Below are 20,118 nucleotides of genomic sequence, written 5' to 3'. Positions count from 1 at the left end.
AAACAATGCTGTGCCCCCCGCCCCTCACTGCTCGAACAGGAAGTCGTCACTTTAAACCCCGAAAGTGACAGTGAAAGAAGCCGACCCCCCCAGTCACGTGTCTTATAGGGTACATCTATACAGAGGGGTGCACAGTATTTGCCGCCCCTCCGATCGCTCCTACTTTGTTCAGCGATCCATTCGCAGTTCCGCTCACTACAGTCCTGCCATATGCCTCGCAGATCCGGCACGCCATCGTCCAATCACCATCAGCGAGCACTGACTCCGCCCAATCAAACCCTCCCACATTTACACGGACGCCCATCCTGTACGTGCTCATACGGCAAAGATTGCGTTCCAAGGAATTCGGCTCCGCCCGTGAATGGGCGTGGTTTGTGTGGCTGAGTTTATGATTGGATCGGATGGGGAAGTTGCGTTTCTCTGGTTGGCTCGGACAGGGAAGCCTGCAGTCCGCAGTGTGACAGCTCTGAGAGTCACGTGGCGTTGTCATCTAGTGGAAAGTCGCTGTATGTGTTGTGGTGTCTATGTGGGAGCAAATCTGTAGTGATCTGCAGAGGACAGGTGTGCGGGGAGTGGCACCCATCCGATGACATGTCTATGCAGTTCCCGTGACATGGGCTGAATGAGTCTGGTCCTGATCGGCCATGTCCCAGGAGGATCGCTACAGACACATCGTCAGACTCGTCCAGGATGGCCGGCTTTGTCAGCTCCAGGATCTGTGGACAGATGCGACCCTACTCAGTGAGATTCCCCGGAAACACTTCGGGAGATCCGGGGATACGTTGTTACATTATGCTGCCAGGCATGGACACCTTCCTATAGTGACTTACCTGCTGGAGGCTGTGGGTATGGATGTAGAGCTAGTGAATGGAGACTACAAGAGAGCTGTCCATGAGGCTGCATCTATGGGCCACAGAGACTGCCTCCTATACCTTCTGGAGAAGGGGGCCCAGGTGGACTGTCTGAAGAAGGCGGACTGGTAAGGGATCAGGAAAGAAACATACAAAGTGCCACTAAAACCAACACAAAGTTGTCTCATTTTGGATTGAATAGAGTATAAAAGTGTTACTAAACCCACAACAGTAAAATCAGTCTGTATATGCAGTAAAGCATGCTTGTTATACTCACTGTGGAACCTAAGGGGCTAATCCTCCGCATTGTGCAAAGTTATGTTTGATCCTGTCTTCTCTGACCCCCCCCCCTTCTACTGTCCCCAGTCCATCTTCTGACAGAACAGAGTCTTGGGGGCAAACTGCACAAGCTCAGTTTGGTGTGTATTGCTAGAGAGGCTTTTTTTCTTGGGAGAGTGCATGTGATCAGCACAGGGCCAATCAGCATCGTCCAGACGAAGGTCAGGGGTTATGCAGCCTCATAGGACAATAGGGGGGGATGAAAACTCCTCCTACATGCTTTAACAAGTGCTCTGCTGGATACTGATAGAAGTCACAAGTCTATCATATACTGCTGATGAGAAAAGGTATTTAGCAGTTTATAATGACAGTGGTAATACCAAATATTTGGCGCATTTTGGGGAAAGGATGGAATTGACCTGGTAATGGGTAATTGACAAGGCTAAGGAATATAAATGAGTCCTTAATTATTGTAAGAAGTGTCCTTGTATGAACGCTCATGTAGGAAAATTGAGTATAAGTCCATAGACACTGCTTTACTTGAGGCTGCCAGCTGAGGAAGAGCTAGAAGAAACTCTGTGGGAAGATTAAAGGAACAGAAGCAGCACCTTCTAAGTGCAGCATGTTAACCACTTCCCACCCAGCCTATAGTAAAATGACGTGAATGAATTAAAAATTATTATTTAAGGCGCCAAGTGGAAAAATAATAAATGTGTAGTATGAAGCGTCCCCTAATAAAGTGGATAACCACCCCTATATAAAATGTGTAATATAAATAGACAGGCGCTACATATAAACAATGAAATGTGCATATACTTACGAGGCTAGTATCACCACATGCCTCTATATCAGACCGTAAAATTATAATACACCTAAAAGTGGGTACTACAGTAATACCTCGATTTACAAACGCCTCGGTTAACGTAATTTCGGTTTACGAATAAAAATCCATTGAAAATAATGCCTCGGTTTAGAAATTTTTTACACATTTTTTTTTCACAATACAAAGTGTATGTCAGTGTTGATTTTTAAATGCAATTGCCAGCTTTTTTTTTTTTTTCTTCCCTATAGCTCACAAAATTAACTGTCACTTCCCCCCCCCCCCCCCGGAGTTAACAGAAACTTTGTTTCTTTTAGGAAATTAAAAGGAAACAGTTTTTGTCTTAACTCAGGGAAATGCACTAAAATTAAACTTTCTCTCTTTTAGCTGGGGGGAAAGTGACAGCTGAATTTCTGAGCTATAGTGAAGAAAAAAAAAAGCGGTAATTACATTTAAAAAACGATACCACAATAAATAAGAAAACAGTGTGGGGTCCCCCCTCCCATCCATACCAAGCCCTTTGGGTATGGTATGGATTTTGAGGGGAACTCCCACGCCAAAATGTAAAAACAAATGGCATGGGGGTCCCATACTAGACCCTTATCTGAGCATGCAGCCCAGCAGGCTGAACCATACCAGGCCACATGCCCTCAACATGGGGTGCATTGGGGCAGGGGTGCTCCCCCCCCAAAGCACCTTGTCACCATGTTGATGGGGATAAGGGCCTCTTCCCCACAATCCTGGCCGGTGGTTGTGGGGGTCTGTGGGCAGGGGGCTTATCGGAATCTGGAAGCCCCTTTTAACAAGGGGTCCCCCAGATCCCGGCCCCTGCCCATGTGAATGAGTATGTTTGAATGAGTATGGGGTACATGGTACCCCTACTCATTCACAAAACTACAAAAAGTGTAGTGTAAAAAAAAAAAACAGGACACCGTCTTTGAGAAGTCCTTTATTAAAAGAAAAAACTAAAAGAATGTCCCCCGCAGTAGATTCAATGTCAATCACGATGCCTGCCGTCTCCACCGCTGCCGCCGCCAACCCGCAAAAAGAATTTAAAAAAAGGCTCCACTTCCAATGATGGCTGCCAGCCTTCTGCCTGCTCCAGTAATTTGACAGTTCTTAAATATGTAAGGGGTGCGGCCACCCGGGGACATCACCCGAGTGACCCCACCCCATGTGACATCATTGATTTGTTAAAGGGAGCTTCCAGATTCCAATAAGCCCCCTGCCCACAGACCCCCACAACCACCAGTCAGGGTTGTGGGGAAGAGGCCCTTGTCCCCATCAACATGGGGACAAGGTGCTTTGGGGGGGAGCCCCCCCCTGCCCCAAAGCACCCCCCCATGTTGAGGGCATGTGGCCTGGTATGGTTCAAGGGTTCAGGAAGGGGGCGCTCGCTCGCCCCCCCCTTTCTTGACCCGCCAGGCTGCATGCTTGGATAAGGGTCTGGTAGGGATTTTGGGGGGTACCCCCACGCCATCTTTTTTTTTTTTTTTATTTTGGCGTGGGAGTTCCCCTCAAAATCCATACCAGACCCGAAGTGCTTGGTATGGATGGGAGGGGGGACCCCACGCCATTTTTTAAAATTATTTTTTTATTCGCCGGCAATTCGTTTACATTCAGTTGTCAGTGAAGAACCCACATGGTTGTCACTACTAAATTACTGCAAGACTTGATAAAATAACTCATGTGGTATTTTAGCAGTGTTTACTTTTTTCTGATCTCAGGAATGGATTAATTGGTTTTCAATGTATTCCTATGGGAAACGGCGTTTCAGTATACAGATTTTTCGCTATACGAAAAGTCCTGCAGAACAATTTAAATTCGTAAACAAAGGTATTACTGTATATTCCCACTACCTTTACAAAAGCCATCAAAACCAATAAACACTCTTCCAAGGACTAATTATCCCACCAGAGGCTACATAAATCTCCTAGTTGAACTATTAATGAAAATCTTATATTAAGTAATTTTTATTAATTATTATTTAGGGGGAAGAACTATGTTAGTGAAGAGAACATACAGTCCCTAATGGTCCATTCGCTAAAACATAATATAATCCATCTCTAGATAAAACGCATCACAGGAATTAAAATGTGTATACCCTTTTTTCAAAACTTAATTTAAATATACCTACCATCCCCCGGTAGGGGGTTCAATTAAAGGTACCTGATTTAAATTAAGTAATGTCTGTATCCTTTGTCCACGCGGAAATTTAACTATGCCCAAAATCCCAAGTAGTCACTAGGGACGACGGCATCCCTCAAAAAAGCTGTGGGAATCGCCTTCATTCCGCACTACACCTGAAATGTGGGATCCTCCAAACTCCAAAGCTCCTATGGTTTTATCAACTATACCATGTAGGTTGGGGTAGGTGACCAACCTGTTTCTCAAATGTGGGAAGATTGATGCTCAATAATTTGTGAGAAAACAGTTTAAATCAATATCCCGGTTTAATCCCTTTGAATCCAGAGTTTGCAGCCTATGGGTCCATTGGGTTTCCATCTGTGATACTTGTAACCCCATATTTGTGCCCCTCCAGTGTCTAGAGACTCTATCGATTCCCCAGAACTGAAGTGGGCTGGGGTCTTTATTGTGTTTTAAGTCGGAAATGATTGGAGACACTATGTTGTTTGTACCCATTCTTAATGTTTTTAATGTGTTCCCATATGCGTGTGGATAATTTTCTAGTTGTTCTGCCTAAGTATTGCAGTTTACATGGACAGGTTAACAGATATGTCACATATCTAGAATCACATGTAATAAACTTCTTGATAGGATGAGTTATTCCTGCAACCTGAGATGTAAACCTAACATACCTTTTGGTCTTATCCTTTACTGTTCTACAAGCCATACATCTTCCACACTTGAAGGAACCTGTGGCATCCAAGAAGGTGGGGGGGCCTAGTAGGAGGTTCCACCAAATTCTTGAAAATTTATATGTCTAAGACCCAGTGCCTTTTTATAGATGGACCTTGGTTTATGTGGTAGAATTTGTTTGAGTGATTGATCTCTTAATAAGATAGGCCAATTTTTCTTAATCTTTTCTAATTCTCTGTACTCCAAATTGTAACCTGTAATAAATGCCAAGTCCATTGCTTAGTCCTTTTTGGATCTGGAACATAATAGTTCTTCCCATATTACCAACCTGGTTTTTAATTTTGACTAATTCAACTTTCTTGTACCCCTTCTCTAGAAACCTGTTTATCAATTTTGGTGATTGTTCGTTTTAATCTTCTCTTTGGCTACAATTCCTTCTTATCCTCATAAACTGACCAATCACAGCAGGTCACATGACAGTTGTATACAATGGATGGCTTCCTTTCATGCCATCCATTGTATACAAGTGTGTTTAGCTGTGAATGGTCCCAGTGATCACTTGCACAGGCTGGGTCAATCACAACCCATCTGTGTCAAGTGATTAGCCGTGGCCAATCACAGCTAATCACAACAAAAAAACCTGAATGAATCAATTTCATTCAGTTAAATGCTTGCTTATAGCAAAGAAATTCTTCGCTATAAGCAATCAAATTGTGTAATAAAAAAAAAATACTGATCACTTCCCCAAAGTAGTACAATGTTACAATGGTAACATTATACTACTTTGGTCATAGTGTAAAAATCTTGAAAAATGTAATAAAAATATAAAAAAAATTATCAATTTTTTTCTTTCGTACTGTCAGTTTCCCTAATCACCGCAACACCAGTTATATGATGACGCTGTACTGTACTGGTGACAGTATATAAAAAAAATTGTGAAAATAATTTTTTTAATATCTTCATTTTCCAAAAAATTATGACAAAAAATTACAACTTCAAAAAACTCACCATGCCTCTTATGAAATACGTTGGACTGTCTACTTTGCAAAAAGGGGTCATTTGGGGGATATCTGTACTGTTCTGACTTTTTTGGGCCTCAAGAAATTAGATTGGTTGTCAGTACTTCAGGATTGATCAATTTTCAGATGTATCCCATAGTTTGTGAACTCAGGATCAACCAGGTTTTTTTGCAGAATACAGAAAATGAATCTCATAGTGATTGAGTATGAACAGCAGGTAATAAAGTATTTATTGATAGTTGTTTTATGATGCGGGTTTAGTGACACTATAATAAAGCTGTGCTCTGGGTATGATCTTTATTCAGGGCTGTCTTAATGCATGGGCATGCATCTTACCGTACATCATACTTGCCTGCTGTCCCGGATTTGCTGGGACAGTCATGCATTTTACTAAACTGCCCTGGGATGGCCCTGGCAGCATCCCAGAACCTGTACTGTGTCTTTGACTTCTTCTGCCTCCTCCAGTGATGTGCCCTTTGTGTTGTTTAGTCTTTGTTTTACTGTATGCTTTTTTTATTGTTTAAAATCAATTTGATTGAAAGTACTAAAAAATATGTTTGATTCTATCAACTATTTATACTTTTAATTCTTGAGCGTAGGTGCGTATATTGGGGCAGGTAAGTAGGGGCCCCAGTGCATTACTTTGTCCAGGGGCCCATGATGCTATTGAGTCAGCCCTGTCTTTATTACATTGGTCCAGCTTGGCACAATATTCCATACCTGTGGGATCAGTGGGCAAGCTGGCAATCAGTGTAGTAGTTAGTGCCACTACAGTAATCGCCATAATATTCCAGGTCATTTGCTGAGCAGCTGCCCCACAGCACGCTGACCATAGGGGGCTCACCTGGCACCACTGCCATTCAGAGAACACCCCCCCCCCCACTTGGGTCAGTGTGCTGGGCAATCCTGCGCTGGCCAATCAAAAATGCTGATGATCTGACAACCAGAAGAAGCCAGGGGGAGGATGTCGGTGAGAAACCTCACAGGCTTCAGATCATTATTTAGGTGAGTATTTGTGGTTTTAGTTCTGCTTTAAAGCAGGGTTCCACCCACAAATTAAAGCTTATCTGCCTCCTCCCCCACTCTGCTGCCACATTTGGCACCTTTTGGGGGGGTGGGTACCTGCATTTGACAAATATCCGCTTTCACGTCCGGCTTAGCTTGCCACGGCGAACTGAGACGGAGATTACCCCCCCCCCCCCAAAAAAAAAGGTGCCCCCCTACTTTCCCCCACAGCTCTCTGGGACATTTCACAGGTCCCAGAGGACTGCGGCCCATTCACAAAGGGCAGCGCGATTCCCGCATGCGCAATAGGAACCCGGCTGTGAAGCCGCAAGGCTTCACTGCTGGTTTCCCTTAGTCAAGATGGGGTGAGGACAAGGCTGGATCTCTGGACAGGTAAGTGTCCTAATATTAAAAGTCAGCAGCTACAGTATTTAGAAAAAGGAATCGCATAACAACTAAAGCGCTGCACGTCCTAATATGTTTCACATGAAAAAATCCCCCTTGGACTTTCTACTGCAGCATAAGTATTTAAGAAAAAAAAATCACAAAATAGTATTAAAAGAAATGACATCTTTATTTGTACACCAATCATAGAAAATACTTAAAATATGAGCTCCGGTACATAAAAGATCCCATTATTGCAGAGACACCCTGTTCGGCAAAAAACATATAACAGTTTTACAAAAGAATTTAATATATAATATTTTCGCCTCTATGAAAACTCCCCAACGCGTTTTGATATACAGCTTTACAATCTTCCTCTGGGTATCAGGGATTGTCTGAACTAGACAATCTTTTTCTTTCTTGTGCAGCTACAGTATTTGTAGCTGCTGACTTTTAAGTTTTGGAAGGGGGGGCCAGAATTCCTCTTTAAGTCCTGTAGTGTGTTGACATGACGCAGAGCCAGGAAAATGGAACATTGTTTTCCTATACTTCCTGTAATTTTCCATTTCTAGTTCTGCCTCATATCTGCAATAAAACCTTTCTATTGCATGGTTTAGTTGTGAAACACTTGCTAGTGGCGGCTTCATCAATTTATTGGTCTAAACAGGGGTTGTCCTCTAAAGATTGAGGGACGGAGATGACCCATGGTGTGCTGAAGGAACCAGGAGAGGAAAATTATAGTAAGGCTCCCTTGATGCCGGTGTGATGGGGCACGCACATTTTCTGCAGTTTCCCTGTGCATCACATGTAGGGCAGCCTATTCATTTCAATGGGCTGCCTTACATGCAATGCACAAAAGAAATCTCTGACCCTTTTACAAAATCACACCACACCGAAGTGCATGGTGGTTTCGGAACCATGCGTTGTGGAGCACATGAGAATACATGCGTTGGCACAGGCATCAAGCTGTTGTTAAGAATTAATGTCTGCTACAAGGCAGCGTGTTTCTGTGCGTGTCGGGAATGCACACAATTATATATGCGTTCCCGACACACAAAGTATGACCATAGCCTATGTATATGAAAACAATTTTCACTTATTTTGGTGATTCCTGTCTTTTAGTTATCTGCTGCCCTAGGGCCTTATCCTTGAAATCATTCTGATAAATATAATCATGGCTGCTCTGATGTTCATTTGATTAACTGCATCTTGACTGTGCAATATCATTTCAATTTAGGACACCTCTGATGATGGCTTGTACCAGGAAAGACCTAGATATCATCAAGGATCTGATTGAGCACAAAGCCAACCCCATGCTGAAAAATAAGGATGGCTGGAACTGTTTCCATATTGCAGCAAGGGAAGGAGACCCAGCAATTATTGAATATCTTCTTGATGTCTTTACTGATATCTGGAACACTGAGAGTAAGATAAAGAGAACGCCATTACACACAGCAGGTACTGAACTCACTTTATGTCTTGCAGCCTTTTCCTAGTACTCGAATATTTCAAAACAAGCCAGTAGCTCTATTTCCAGCCATGTTCGTTCGAGAACTCCAACCGAATAGCAAAATGTGCTTTAGAAGTGGGCCCTGGTGATCTCACGAGTCTATCTTCTCATCTTGACTTGAATGGGTATGCTTCGCCTTGCTGGCATCTCAAGACTGGCGAAGTCTGGATACACTAAACCCATAAAATAAAACAGGGCGCACTGGCCTAGTGCATTATCCTCCAGATATATTTTTATTGATAGAATGGTGGTAAGTATTCACATTCCGGCAGATGCATAAAAGCTTGTCACAATAAAACAGTAACTTCTAGTCCACAGTATATTATTATTATTATTATTATTATTATTATACAGGATTTATATAGCGCCAACAGTTTGCTCAGTGCTTTACAATATAAAGGGAGACAATACAGTAACAATACAGTTCAATACAAGAGGGATAGGAGGGCCCTGCTCCTAGGAGCTTACAATCTAAGAGTCACATCACTTAATGGGACATATGGAAATCCAGCAGACTAACGCGTTTCGAAGACATGTCTCTTCTTCAGAGCCAACCTGAAAAAGATGCAAGTCCTGAAACGCATTAAAATGCAACTAAAGGCAAAACGTTTTTTTTGTTTTTTTTGTTAATGGATAGATTGGAGAGGGATTAGAACACTTGTCAGTGTTTATTGCTGTCTCTGTTCCCATTAAGGAGATTCACCCTCTATTTGTCCTGTTACTTTCAATGATAAAGGTAAAAAGAAAATCCCAAATTTTGAGTTGTCCCCAGAAAAGTAATACAGGGGAACTCTATCTAATGGGGATACTGGTTCTGGTGACCTGGGGGTCCCCAGGGAATTCCCTTAATTTGCAGAGGTTTTCTCTCACTTTCTGTAAGGGACAGACAGGAAATGAAGGGAAAATATCCGCAATGGGACACAGATGGTGAAAAAAATCTGACAGGGGTTATAACCCTCCCTTGTTCTATCCAAAATAAAAAAAGGTTTTGCCTATAGTTCTACATTAAGTGATGTGATCAACGGTGGACTGGAAGTTGCTGTTTTATTGTGACATCTGCCGGTTTGTGAGTATAATACTTACCACCGTTTCATCAATAAAAATATATCTTGAGGATAAAGCACTAGGCCAGTGCGCTGTTTTGTTTTATGGTTTTGGTTTGAGAACTACATGACCCAGGGAGCTAAACATGTACTCAAATTACTTTTGTTTTGTTCACCTTTCCTTTTATCGTCCTTCAAGTTGTCACTGCCCTGCCTTTCCACCTCGTCCAATCAGAGAACGCTCTGCATTCATTAACAAAAAGGCAAAGCATTCTCTGCATGCACACATACTAAGTGCCTGACTTTCTGTGTTCACAATGCAGCAGGGCAGCCGCCCTGCACAAGACTAGGAAACAAGTGGAGATCACTGGAGTTGTGGTGTTTACTTCAGGGATTTCCAGCCTCCGGGGGCATTGGCCAGATATGGTGTATACAAAGGTACATTGGTCCAAACTAGATCAATATAACTATGTATAAAATACCCATGCCTAGAAATATTAATTAACTGCTTCCGCGCTGCCCTATAGCAGAAATACGGCTGCACGGGTGCACAAAATCATGTGTATATATACGTGATTTTGCAGCTCTAGGTAGGGGGCGCGTGCGCCCTACCCGCGCCGCCATTTGTGGCCTCAGCTGTCAATCACTGGGTCCCAGTACCCGGCGATCTCCAAGGATTTCCGACGGGAGAAACCTGTATGTAAACAAAACAGATCTCTCCCCTGTCAGCTCTTGCACACTGCTTTGTATGGCTCTGCATAGAAGAGCCATACAAAGCAGTGTGCTTACAGTGAAACACACACACAGCACACATACTGAAACAGCACACAGTTAACCCTTTGATTGCCCTACAAAACCCCTTCCTGCCCAGTACAGTGTCAGTGCTTTTTATTAGCACTGATCACTGTATTGGTGTCACTGGGGATGTCAGTGACACAAAGTCAGTCCCCCCCAGTGTCAGAATGCCCTCTGTAGTCCCACTATAAGTCGCTGATTGCCGCCATTACTAGTAAAAAAAATAAATTCCAGTATATATACTGCCATTTGTAGACGCTACAACTTTTTCACGTAAACCAATTCATTTACACATATTGGGATTTTTTTTTTAGCAAAGTCATGTAGCAGAATACATTTTGGCCTAAATTTTATGACGAAATTTGATTATTTAAATTTTTTACTGTACATGTTTAATAGCAAAAAGTCAAAAATATAGTTGGTTTTTTTTTTAATTTTTCAAAATTGTCGGTCTTTTTTTGTTTATAGCACAAAAATAAAACATGCAGAGGTGATCAAATACCACTAAAAGAAAGCTCTTTATGCAGAAAAGAAGGATGTAAATTTAATTTGGGTGCAGCGTTGCATGACTGCGCAATTGTCAGTTAAAATAAAGCACCGCATCGTAAAAAATGGCCTGGTTAGGATGTGGGGTAAATCATCTGGAGGGCAAGTGGTTAACAAAAGGAAAGCTGAAAAAAGTTTTTATTGTACAACAGCCCACCTTTCTCAAGCAATATACATCCATACATACACACAGGCACTTAGACACACATAATACTTTTGTATGTGAATACTGTTCTCTTTTTTTTTTTTTAATTTAGCAATGCATGGCTGCTTTGATGTGGTGAAGATCCTTCTAGAGAGGTAATTTTGTACATTAATATCACACAATATTAAATCAATTTAAATTGTTTTAGAATATGTTTCAATTTAAACAATGGCTGTGTTGGCTTGTGTACAAATCTGAATAAATACCCTCAAATTAGGAAGGATTTATTTTTGCCCCTTATTGAGCTTTACTTTTTATGAGGATGACTTAGAGCTTAGAGTCAGATGTAAGAGTGTATTTTGAGGTTTGACACTCCCTGTTCTGTCAACTGCCTGAGCTGAAACTGATACTGCATTCTTTCTTCCAAGGCCAAGTAGCAAATTAAAGTAGTCCTCCTCAGAAATGCTGACCCATGTCAGGTCCTCTTTGGGGTTTGAATGGTGGCTATCACCATTTCATCCACTTTCTGTGAGCCTAGGTCATTGGTTATATCAGCCTGGGCTCTGTCAGGGCTCCGGGAATGACCAGAGGTGCGTGGACCGACACAGGGAAACACAGACTTCAGGTATAGCTTGTAAACAAGATAATTTATTAAGGACAACACAAACATAAACGCAGTGCAACAAACCAAACCCAAAACTAACACAAATACATACAACAAGGTGAAACAAACCCAAACCTAAACTGATATATATATATATATATATATATATATATATATATATATATATGTATATGGAGCACAACGTAGTCAGGCGGGCTGGGTTGGTAACTAACGGGCAAACAGGGTACCAGGAGCGAGCGGAAGAGTGGTCAGGAATAGCCGAGGTCAGGACAGACAGAGTTTGTTCAGAGGCAGGATCAGGAAGGAAGCAGACAGGATGCAGGTACAGGGGCTTATGGGAAACATACACCAAGGCACTGATCACAGGCCTGGTCCTGCTTAAATACACCTCCTGCAATCAGCCTCAGGTGATGGCCTGATTGCAGGAGTGAGATTCTGGCTGCTGAGAGCACCCGCTGGCCAGCCTTGGTACTACAGCCCACAAGGCAGGTGAGTCCCATTACCATTGGCGAGTCCATTCCTGACAGGCTCTCAATACAATACTGCAGAGAGCTGCACCAATTCTCTAAGGTCAACGCTGTTTTCTGCAGTTTTGGAAACTGCCCACTACTGCTGTAGGGAGAAAGGGAGAATACCAGAAGACATTAGGAAAAAATGTGTCCATGTATTCAAGGCACAGAGGAAAAAAAACGGGTATGAGGAGGAGGATGAGGAGTGAGCACTTTCTAAAAAGGAGTTCTTCTTTAAGCACAAAGCAGAGAGCCAAGTATTAACACATATTGTATTCCAAATGTTCAGTTGTATTGGACTTCAGGGGACTTTTTATTTCTAGCTCCCAAGGCCTAGAGTAATGGTGGTGCAGTGCGGCTCCTGACATCACCCAAACGCTGTACATAATGTTCAGTGAATGTAATGTGACAACAAGTTGTCAGAGACTGCAAACCGAAAAACGGTGTCAGAGTCTACGGTTATGCTAAAAAAGTTGGTGAATGACTTCAAAACATAAAAAGAGTTAATCACTTCCTGTCCAGACACTTTTACCCCCTTCCTGTCCAGGGCAATTTTCAGCGCTATCACACTTTGAATGACAATTGCGCGGTCATGCAACACTGTACCCATATGAATTTTTTACCATTTTTTTGAGACAGATAAAACTTTATTTTGGTGGTATTTATTCACTGCTGCGATTTTTTTTTTTTTTATTTTTTTTTTGCTATGTAAATGAAAAAGTCCAAACATTTTGAAAAAAAGTGTTTTTCTTATAAAATTTTGCAAATAAATAATATTTCATAATCTTGGCCAAAATCTATTCCGTTATCTTTTCGGTAAAAAACAAAATAAGCCAAATTAGTTTATAACCAAAAATTATTATAATTTTTTAAAAAAAATTTAACATTTTTATTTTATTTTTTTTTTTATATTATTATTGATTTATTTATTTTTTTTACATACTGTCACCCTAGCAGTACTAGTACTACTTGTGGGGGGTGATGAAGATTTTTTTTTTTTACACTGATTGCTTTTACACCCATATAGGATGTAAAAGCAATAATTTCTCTTTCTCTCTGTCTGCATTCTTGCAGCTATTGACAAGTACTGAGTGAGCTGTGATTGGTAACAGCTTGTCACATGGTACAAGGCTGTTGTGAATAGCCTTGTACCATGTGACCTCTGTGATCATTCACAGATTTCACACGTAGTAAGCAATGATGTCACAAGTGACATCTTGCTTACTACTTTGCATGTGATCACTGATTGGCCAATCAGTGATCACATGATCGGGACCTCCGACGATCAGTGTTTCACTGTGTCCGGAGGACACAGTGGGCAACGGATCGCGGTGCTGCACACTCCCAGGGAGTGCGCACAAGCAGAGTGCGGGGAGGCCGTTTATAAACGGCCACCCGACCCTGCACTGCCACCGTCCAGCCGTTTATATACAACGGCCGGACGGGAGGTGGTTAATTACTTTCAGTCCGGGCCAATTCTAACATTCCTCTCCTACATGTAAAAAAACATTTTTTTTCATAGAAAACTAATTAAAATTCCCAAATATTATATATATTTTTTTAAGCATAGGCCCTAGAGAATAAAATTGTGGTTGAAGAATTATTAATTAATTTAGCTTATAACAGACGTCTGTGTTCTATAATAATTCTGATTCTCCAAAGTCTGTATTTTGAAACTCCGTGTAAGTCAGTTTAAAATGAACCGTGTAAATGGGCTCTGTAAGCAGGGGTTCAAGTGTGCCAGAAACTTCTGTAGAGAGGTCAGTAGGTCAGTTGCTTCCCAGACTAAAATATACACTGGAATGCAGTAAAGAGTTAAACAAGCGATAAGAAAATATCTTTTATCATGAGAATCATTTGTAATCTAAATGCCGTTAGTCTGTTATTTAATATAGTTAGTTAATTAATTTGTTAGGAATAGTGTGATAGTATATTTTCAATTAGGCCTCTTTCACATAGGCGTTCCGTATGTCCATTTTTTCATCTGTCCGCTGGACTAGCTGATGTAAACGGATCATCTATTTATTAGTGGTGCACTGAAATTTCGGTGGCCGAAAACACCCATATAAGCACCGCTATAGATGCCGAAAATAACGCTGCTGCTGCCGCCGCCGCCTCCCGCCTATGCTCAGTAGTTCTCAACCTTACCTGAGAGACCACCGAACGATCCCGGCATTGGGCATAGAGATAAGTGAAGGAAAGATGGCCTCCACTCATCTCTATGCCCTTTTGAGAGCCGGAGCGATGTCACTTTCGGTTCCGGTGCCCTGTAAACAAGGCCATTTTAATGTTTTTCTTTAAAGCACTAGATCAATGCTTTTTTTGATCTAATGCTTTACATTGTAGAAGAGAAATATGGGGTCTTATTGATTAATTATTTTTATCACAGGGGATGCATGCATTCCTTGTGATAGCAAAAAAAGTGATTAAAAATTCTTTTTAAAGGGACCGTGTAAAGAAAAAAATTAAAAAAAAAAGTTTAAAGTGCCCCCCTCCCACCCGTGGTCGCACATAGTGGTGAACGCATATGTAGGCCACGCCCACATATGTAAACTGTTTTTTTTAAAAAATCATTAAAGTATTTTTTTTTTTTTTTAAATATATGTTAATTTTTAAAAACCGTCCCATGACGGTTTCGGTTTCCTGCCAAGTGTATCCTGAGGTTTCGGTTTCGGCACCAGAATTTTCCATTCCGTGCACCACTACTGTTTACATCCGTTTTAATGTCCGCATCTGTTAACATCAATTTTTTTGCACGGAAGAAAACCCGTAAAAAAAACCCTAAACGGATGTAAACAGACATACAATCCATTTTTGCATTGATAAAGAATGTAAAAAACCGGATGTGAACTGATGAAAAACTGATGTGAACTGATCCGTTTTTTTCTTGGAAAACAGAACACCCGTGTGAAAGGATTCTTCTAGTTGATTATTTCTGTACATTTATGTGTTTTCTGTCCTTAACTGAAGGTTGAACCAGTTTTAAGAAGAATGTAGTTATGTGATCCTTTAGTATGGAAAGATCATATAGCAGTCTAATATAGCAGTAATATATGTTTCTGTCAATCAAAGTATTTTTTGGATAACGTCCGCTAAGAACCATACATATGTTTAGAACACTTACTAATGTGGCTATTATGCTTTTGGCTCAGACTGAATTAGGAAATAACTATATAGTGGGATGTCTGCATTGATTCTTTGAAAAGTATATAAGAACAGATTCACGTGACAGTCTGACACAGACATTCATAAAACTGACAACAGCTGTTACCTTTTCTGTCTTAGCCTAGAAAGATATCTAATTTTACTACTTTGCAATACAGCAGGCAAGAAGTTCAATATTTTTCTAAAGCTTACTACATTTCTATAGGTACTGCTTTTATTTCTTATATTTTTGTTTTTACGACACTAAACTGCGATCTTATCTTTTGTATCCATTTTAGGTTGTTGCCAAGTGTGGTCTAAATAAAAGTCACACTTTGTTTTAAATCAGCCTGGCACTTGAACAATTTACATAACCGCCTAAAAAGGATACTAAAATATTAGAAGTGTCACAATAGTTTACAGTGGGTGTTGCATATTTTATTTCATGTGATATTTGTGCAGTGCTTTTTCAAATGCAGATTTTTTTGGAAAAAATACACTTTAATGAATTTTAGTGCAAAAGATGATGTTGTGCTAAATAAATAGATACCAAATCTGTCAGGGATCCGGGTATGACCAGAAATGTGTGGGAACACAGGCGTAGTCAGGGCTGGAGAGGTGGAATGGTCAGGCAGGCCGTATGGGTCTGTAATGCACCGCCTGGCGGTACCTCTAGCAACCCACGGAATAGGATTCCCCAGAGTGCGGAGTCTAAGTCTCAGTTTGCTTGTTCACCAGCGCCCCTGATGGTGGGGATGGACTTGGAGCAGACAGAGACCAGGTCGCGGCCCCTGAGTACACCCACCCGTGGTAGAGGGATCTGCTAGAGGTATATTCTGGAGGAGAGCCTGACGTGAAGAGGCGGATGGGTCCGTGCAGGACGGATGGATGGCTGAGCAGAAGAGTAGTCAGACAGGCCAGGTCGGTAACGGTGGGGACAGCGCGGTACAAGGCAGCAGGCACAGAATAGTCGGGTCACTCGCCGGGTCAGTAACAGGAGATCAGATCCAATGAGGGTATCCAAAGAGAAGTCAGACAGGCCAGGGATCAGGGCAGGAGAAGTCAGCAGAGGTCCGGATCAAAGCAGGGTCAGCAACAAATCAGATGGGCAGATATGCAGGAACACAGGATACCAGGTACAGGGGCTCATGGGAAACAAACACCAAGGCACTGATTGCAGGTCTGGTCCTGCTTAAATAGACCTCCTGCAGTCAGCCTCAGGTGATGGCTTGATTGCAGGAGTGAGACCCTGGCTGCTGAAAGCACCCTCTGGTAGGAGCTGGTACTGCAGCCCACAGAGCAAGTGAGCCACAGCACCACCAGTGGTGAGTCCATTCCTGACAAAACCTGTCGCGCTTTAAAATTGCGTATGCCAGTGGAATGGTGCCAAACTACAGTACCTGAAAATATCCATAGGTGACGCTTTAGAAGCGTTTACAGGTTACCAGTTTACAGTTACACAGGTCCACAAAACCTCTAGAGTGAGCAACCTACCCCTGCTGGCCATTGAACACCTGGCCGCATCAGCGCAGGAATGAGCGCTCTGGCTCACCTAAACCCTGTGCATGTGCAGATTGCGCTATCTCTCTTAGATACTGCTGCAACAGAGAGCGCTGCACATGTGCAGGTTTTGAAAGAGCAACTTTTTTAAAACCTGATGACTGTTATTTTAATATAGTAGTGAAGCTGAAATATATAGGAATTTGGAAAGGTGATGTGAATGTGAACTAACCCTTTTAAGCAAATTGTTCCCTAAAGTATAAAAAATTATGAACAGGATGATTTTTTTTTTTTTTTATTGCAGAAGGTTAATTGGCTCCTGTCTATATTTTGCCCTGGTTTGTGTATGCATGGATGTGAGTTAGAGTCCTTAGACTGTACACCCCTTGAGGGTTAGGGACTGATGTGATTGTCAGTATATATGTAAAGAGCTACATAAATTGACGGCGCTATACAAGTACCTGTAATAAATAAAAGAGAAATACTGTCTTTTCTACAATAAGTTTCTTACATTCCTGTTCGCAAACTTCTTTGAATGTGCACTTGTAGGTAGTAAGGAGAGAAGAAGAAGCACCTCTAAGTGCAACAGACCACTTTAATATATAATAAAAAGTAGGAACACTCACATGGTAGTAGAGTAATAAAAGCATGTAGGGTATTGTGGTGTAGAAACACCATGTGGAACGGCTGTCACTGGTGCCTGTATCGTCCACGTCTCAATGGTAGGGAGTGTGGTTCAGGAGGTAGGCCGATGTGGAGCCGGCTGGTATGCATGTACTCCTAAAGATGGCAGCTGGAACGCACGCTGAACCGCAATGTCGGCATAGGCGTGATGTCGTCAGTGATCAAGATGCAATGCGACGCATTTTGGAGCATGAGCTGGCTTCTAGTGGCAAAAGCGCGCTTCTTTCTCAAGCAGGGGATTCCCCTCCTGAACCACGCTTCCTACCATTGAGATGCGGATGATATAGGCACCAGTGACAGCCGTTCCACATGGTGTTTCTACACCACAATACCCTACATGCTTTTATCACTCTACTACCATGTGAGTGTTCCTACTTTTTATTATATATTAAAGTGGTCTGCTGTACTTAGATGCGCTTCTCCTTCTCTCCTCACTACACAGAGTCTGCTACAGTACTGCATGGAGCTTGCCCTTAGTGCCACACGGACCCCCCCTTATCCAAGTCACCCAGACTATTTCTAAATACTACTAGACTTTTCGGACTTTGGTTCAGTATTTGCGCTGATTATCATTACTTCTATTGCACTTGTAGGTAGGCCTAACCAGGCCTGAATACTTAAATTTTGTCTACATTGTAGAAATTAACTGTTTACAGAAATAATGGCACCACATATGTTGCAGGTCATACACTTCTCCAGGCACAAGAGGGCACTGTTTATCCACAAGGCACTTTCCAATAGTAATATTAAGCAATAGCAGCCATTCACATACCACAGAATGATGGAGAAACACTTCCATAGGAGGAGGTTATGGCTTGTTCACACTGTGATCCTCCAATGTCCCTATGGATATCTGGCTGCAAGTGGGAGACTCCTGGAAGCTGATAGAGGAGACACCCTGCAAAGGGAAACCTAATCTTGCCTTCCTCAACAGGTACCTCTCCCTAATTGTGCTCTCACTCTCTATCTTTCTCCCACACTGCGGGCACAAGGAATGATGCAGGATCTTAGTAGTTATAGAATGCTTTTTCAAGATGGCTGCCCAAATATCACAGGACTTTGTCATCTAATAGAGTTGCTATCCTTCCCAAGATGGCTGTTTGGAGCTCATAGCAGAAGACAATTATAGTAGGCTCCTTTCAGACTGAAGAAATGGCACAGTGCCACCTTCAGATTGGAGGATATACTGCAGCCTCCCCTGGCTATCCATAGAGCTGCGCATGTGTACAATATTGGCATGCCTTAGTGTCAGGGCAAATTGACAACCATGCACATTCATGGGAGTTATGTCATTCCGGGCTGGCCAGTCAAGATGGCTGATGATGCCAAACCTGGAAGAAAACCAAATGAAGATGTCAGCACTGGAGCTGAAGCTTGCAGACATCAAATCGCTGGCAGAGAGGTGAGCATTGCAGAGTTTAGCTTTACATTTTCTCTACTTAATTATTATTAAAATCATTCATTTAAATATACTCTTAGATTGTAAGCTCCCAGGATCAGGCCCTCCTAACCCTCTTGTATTGAACTGCATTGTTGCTGTATTGTCTCCCGATATATTGTAAAGCGCTGAGCAAACTGTTGGCGCTATATAAATCCTGTATAATAATAATAATAATAAATATATCATTTAAAATGTATGTAAGCCCAAAAATCTAATTTTCAGTATGTTTGACACCATACTTCACTGTATATGCTTTTTTTTACCAAATACGTTTTCTTCATCTATTGCAGTGTTTTCAAACCTTTTTTTCAGCCAAGGTACCCTTTAAAATTATGGACAGTCCCGAGGCACCCTTTAAAATTATGGACAGTCCCGAGGCACCCTTTAAAATTATGGACAGTCCCGAGGCACCCTTTAAAATTATGGACAGTCCCGAGGCACCCCATTCTAAAATGGGGTGCCTCCAGACTGTCCATAAGTTTAAAAGGGCACCGCATTCTAAAATGTGAAAAACTATTCTAATAGTTTTATATAATGGAGCAACATCCACAAATGTAGGACACCCAAAATTACAGGTGATTTATTCTTCCAAAGCAAATGCACTTTTGCACACTAAGTAGTATTCCAGTGTTTCTCTTCTCCCGCAGTTTTTCTCCATCACTGAGCTAATGTGACCCCAGCACTGATGTAGAATGGCAGGGAGGGTCAAACTAGGATGCTGTGCAGGAAGCTGACCTCCTCCTTATCAACTGATGATGTCATTTGTTGTCAGGACGCCGGTAGCTAGAAGGTCGTAACGGTGCACAATGAAAACCTATGGCTTTGTGTAATAAAAAGGCAGGCTTGATCACCTGCTGGCTTGCATACAAGTTTTAGGTAGTTTTAAACCTTTTGCCAAGGCACCCCTGAAGAAACCTCAAGGCACCCTGGCTGAGAAAGGTTGATCTATTGCAATGTTTCTTACCTACAGATCCTGTTATTACAGCACTTCTTTTTGT

At 41.9% G+C, this 20,118-nt stretch overlaps 2 protein-coding genes across 4 annotated transcripts in view; one reads left to right on the top strand and one right to left on the bottom strand.

Moving 5' to 3' along the window:
- FBH1 (F-box DNA helicase 1) overlaps positions 1 to 293 on the bottom strand; it is an 87,509-nt gene extending 87,216 nt beyond the window's left edge. The window contains exon 1 of the mRNA XM_089676896.1: positions 164 to 293. Coding sequence (XP_089533022.1) covers position 164 — 1 coding nt within the window. The 5' untranslated portion in view covers positions 165 to 293. The remainder of the gene's footprint in view (positions 1 to 163) is intronic.
- Positions 294 to 348: 55 nt separating this feature from the next.
- The window catches only part of ANKRD16 (ankyrin repeat domain 16), a 36,825-nt gene continuing 17,055 nt past the window's right edge, over positions 349 to 20,118 (top strand). The window contains exons 1-3 of one of the 3 annotated variants that reach the window (XM_089676899.1): positions 349 to 979; positions 8,416 to 8,636; positions 11,330 to 11,372. In XM_089676899.1, the coding sequence (XP_089533025.1) occupies positions 645 to 979; positions 8,416 to 8,636; positions 11,330 to 11,372 (599 nt within the window). In that variant the 5' untranslated portion in view covers positions 349 to 644. The remainder of the gene's footprint in view (positions 980 to 8,415; positions 8,637 to 11,329; positions 11,373 to 20,118) is intronic. The other 2 variants (XM_089676898.1, XM_089676900.1) reach the window with 2 other exon arrangements.

This window comes from Staurois parvus, unplaced genomic scaffold (genome assembly GCF_062004578.1).
Source record: "Staurois parvus isolate SC_StPar_1 unplaced genomic scaffold, SC_StPar_1.0 ptg000175l, whole genome shotgun sequence".
Taxonomy (NCBI): domain Eukaryota; kingdom Metazoa; phylum Chordata; class Amphibia; order Anura; family Ranidae; genus Staurois; species Staurois parvus.
Note: the sequence above shows the minus strand (reverse complement) of the source record. Positions and strands in the feature narration are given on the sequence as shown.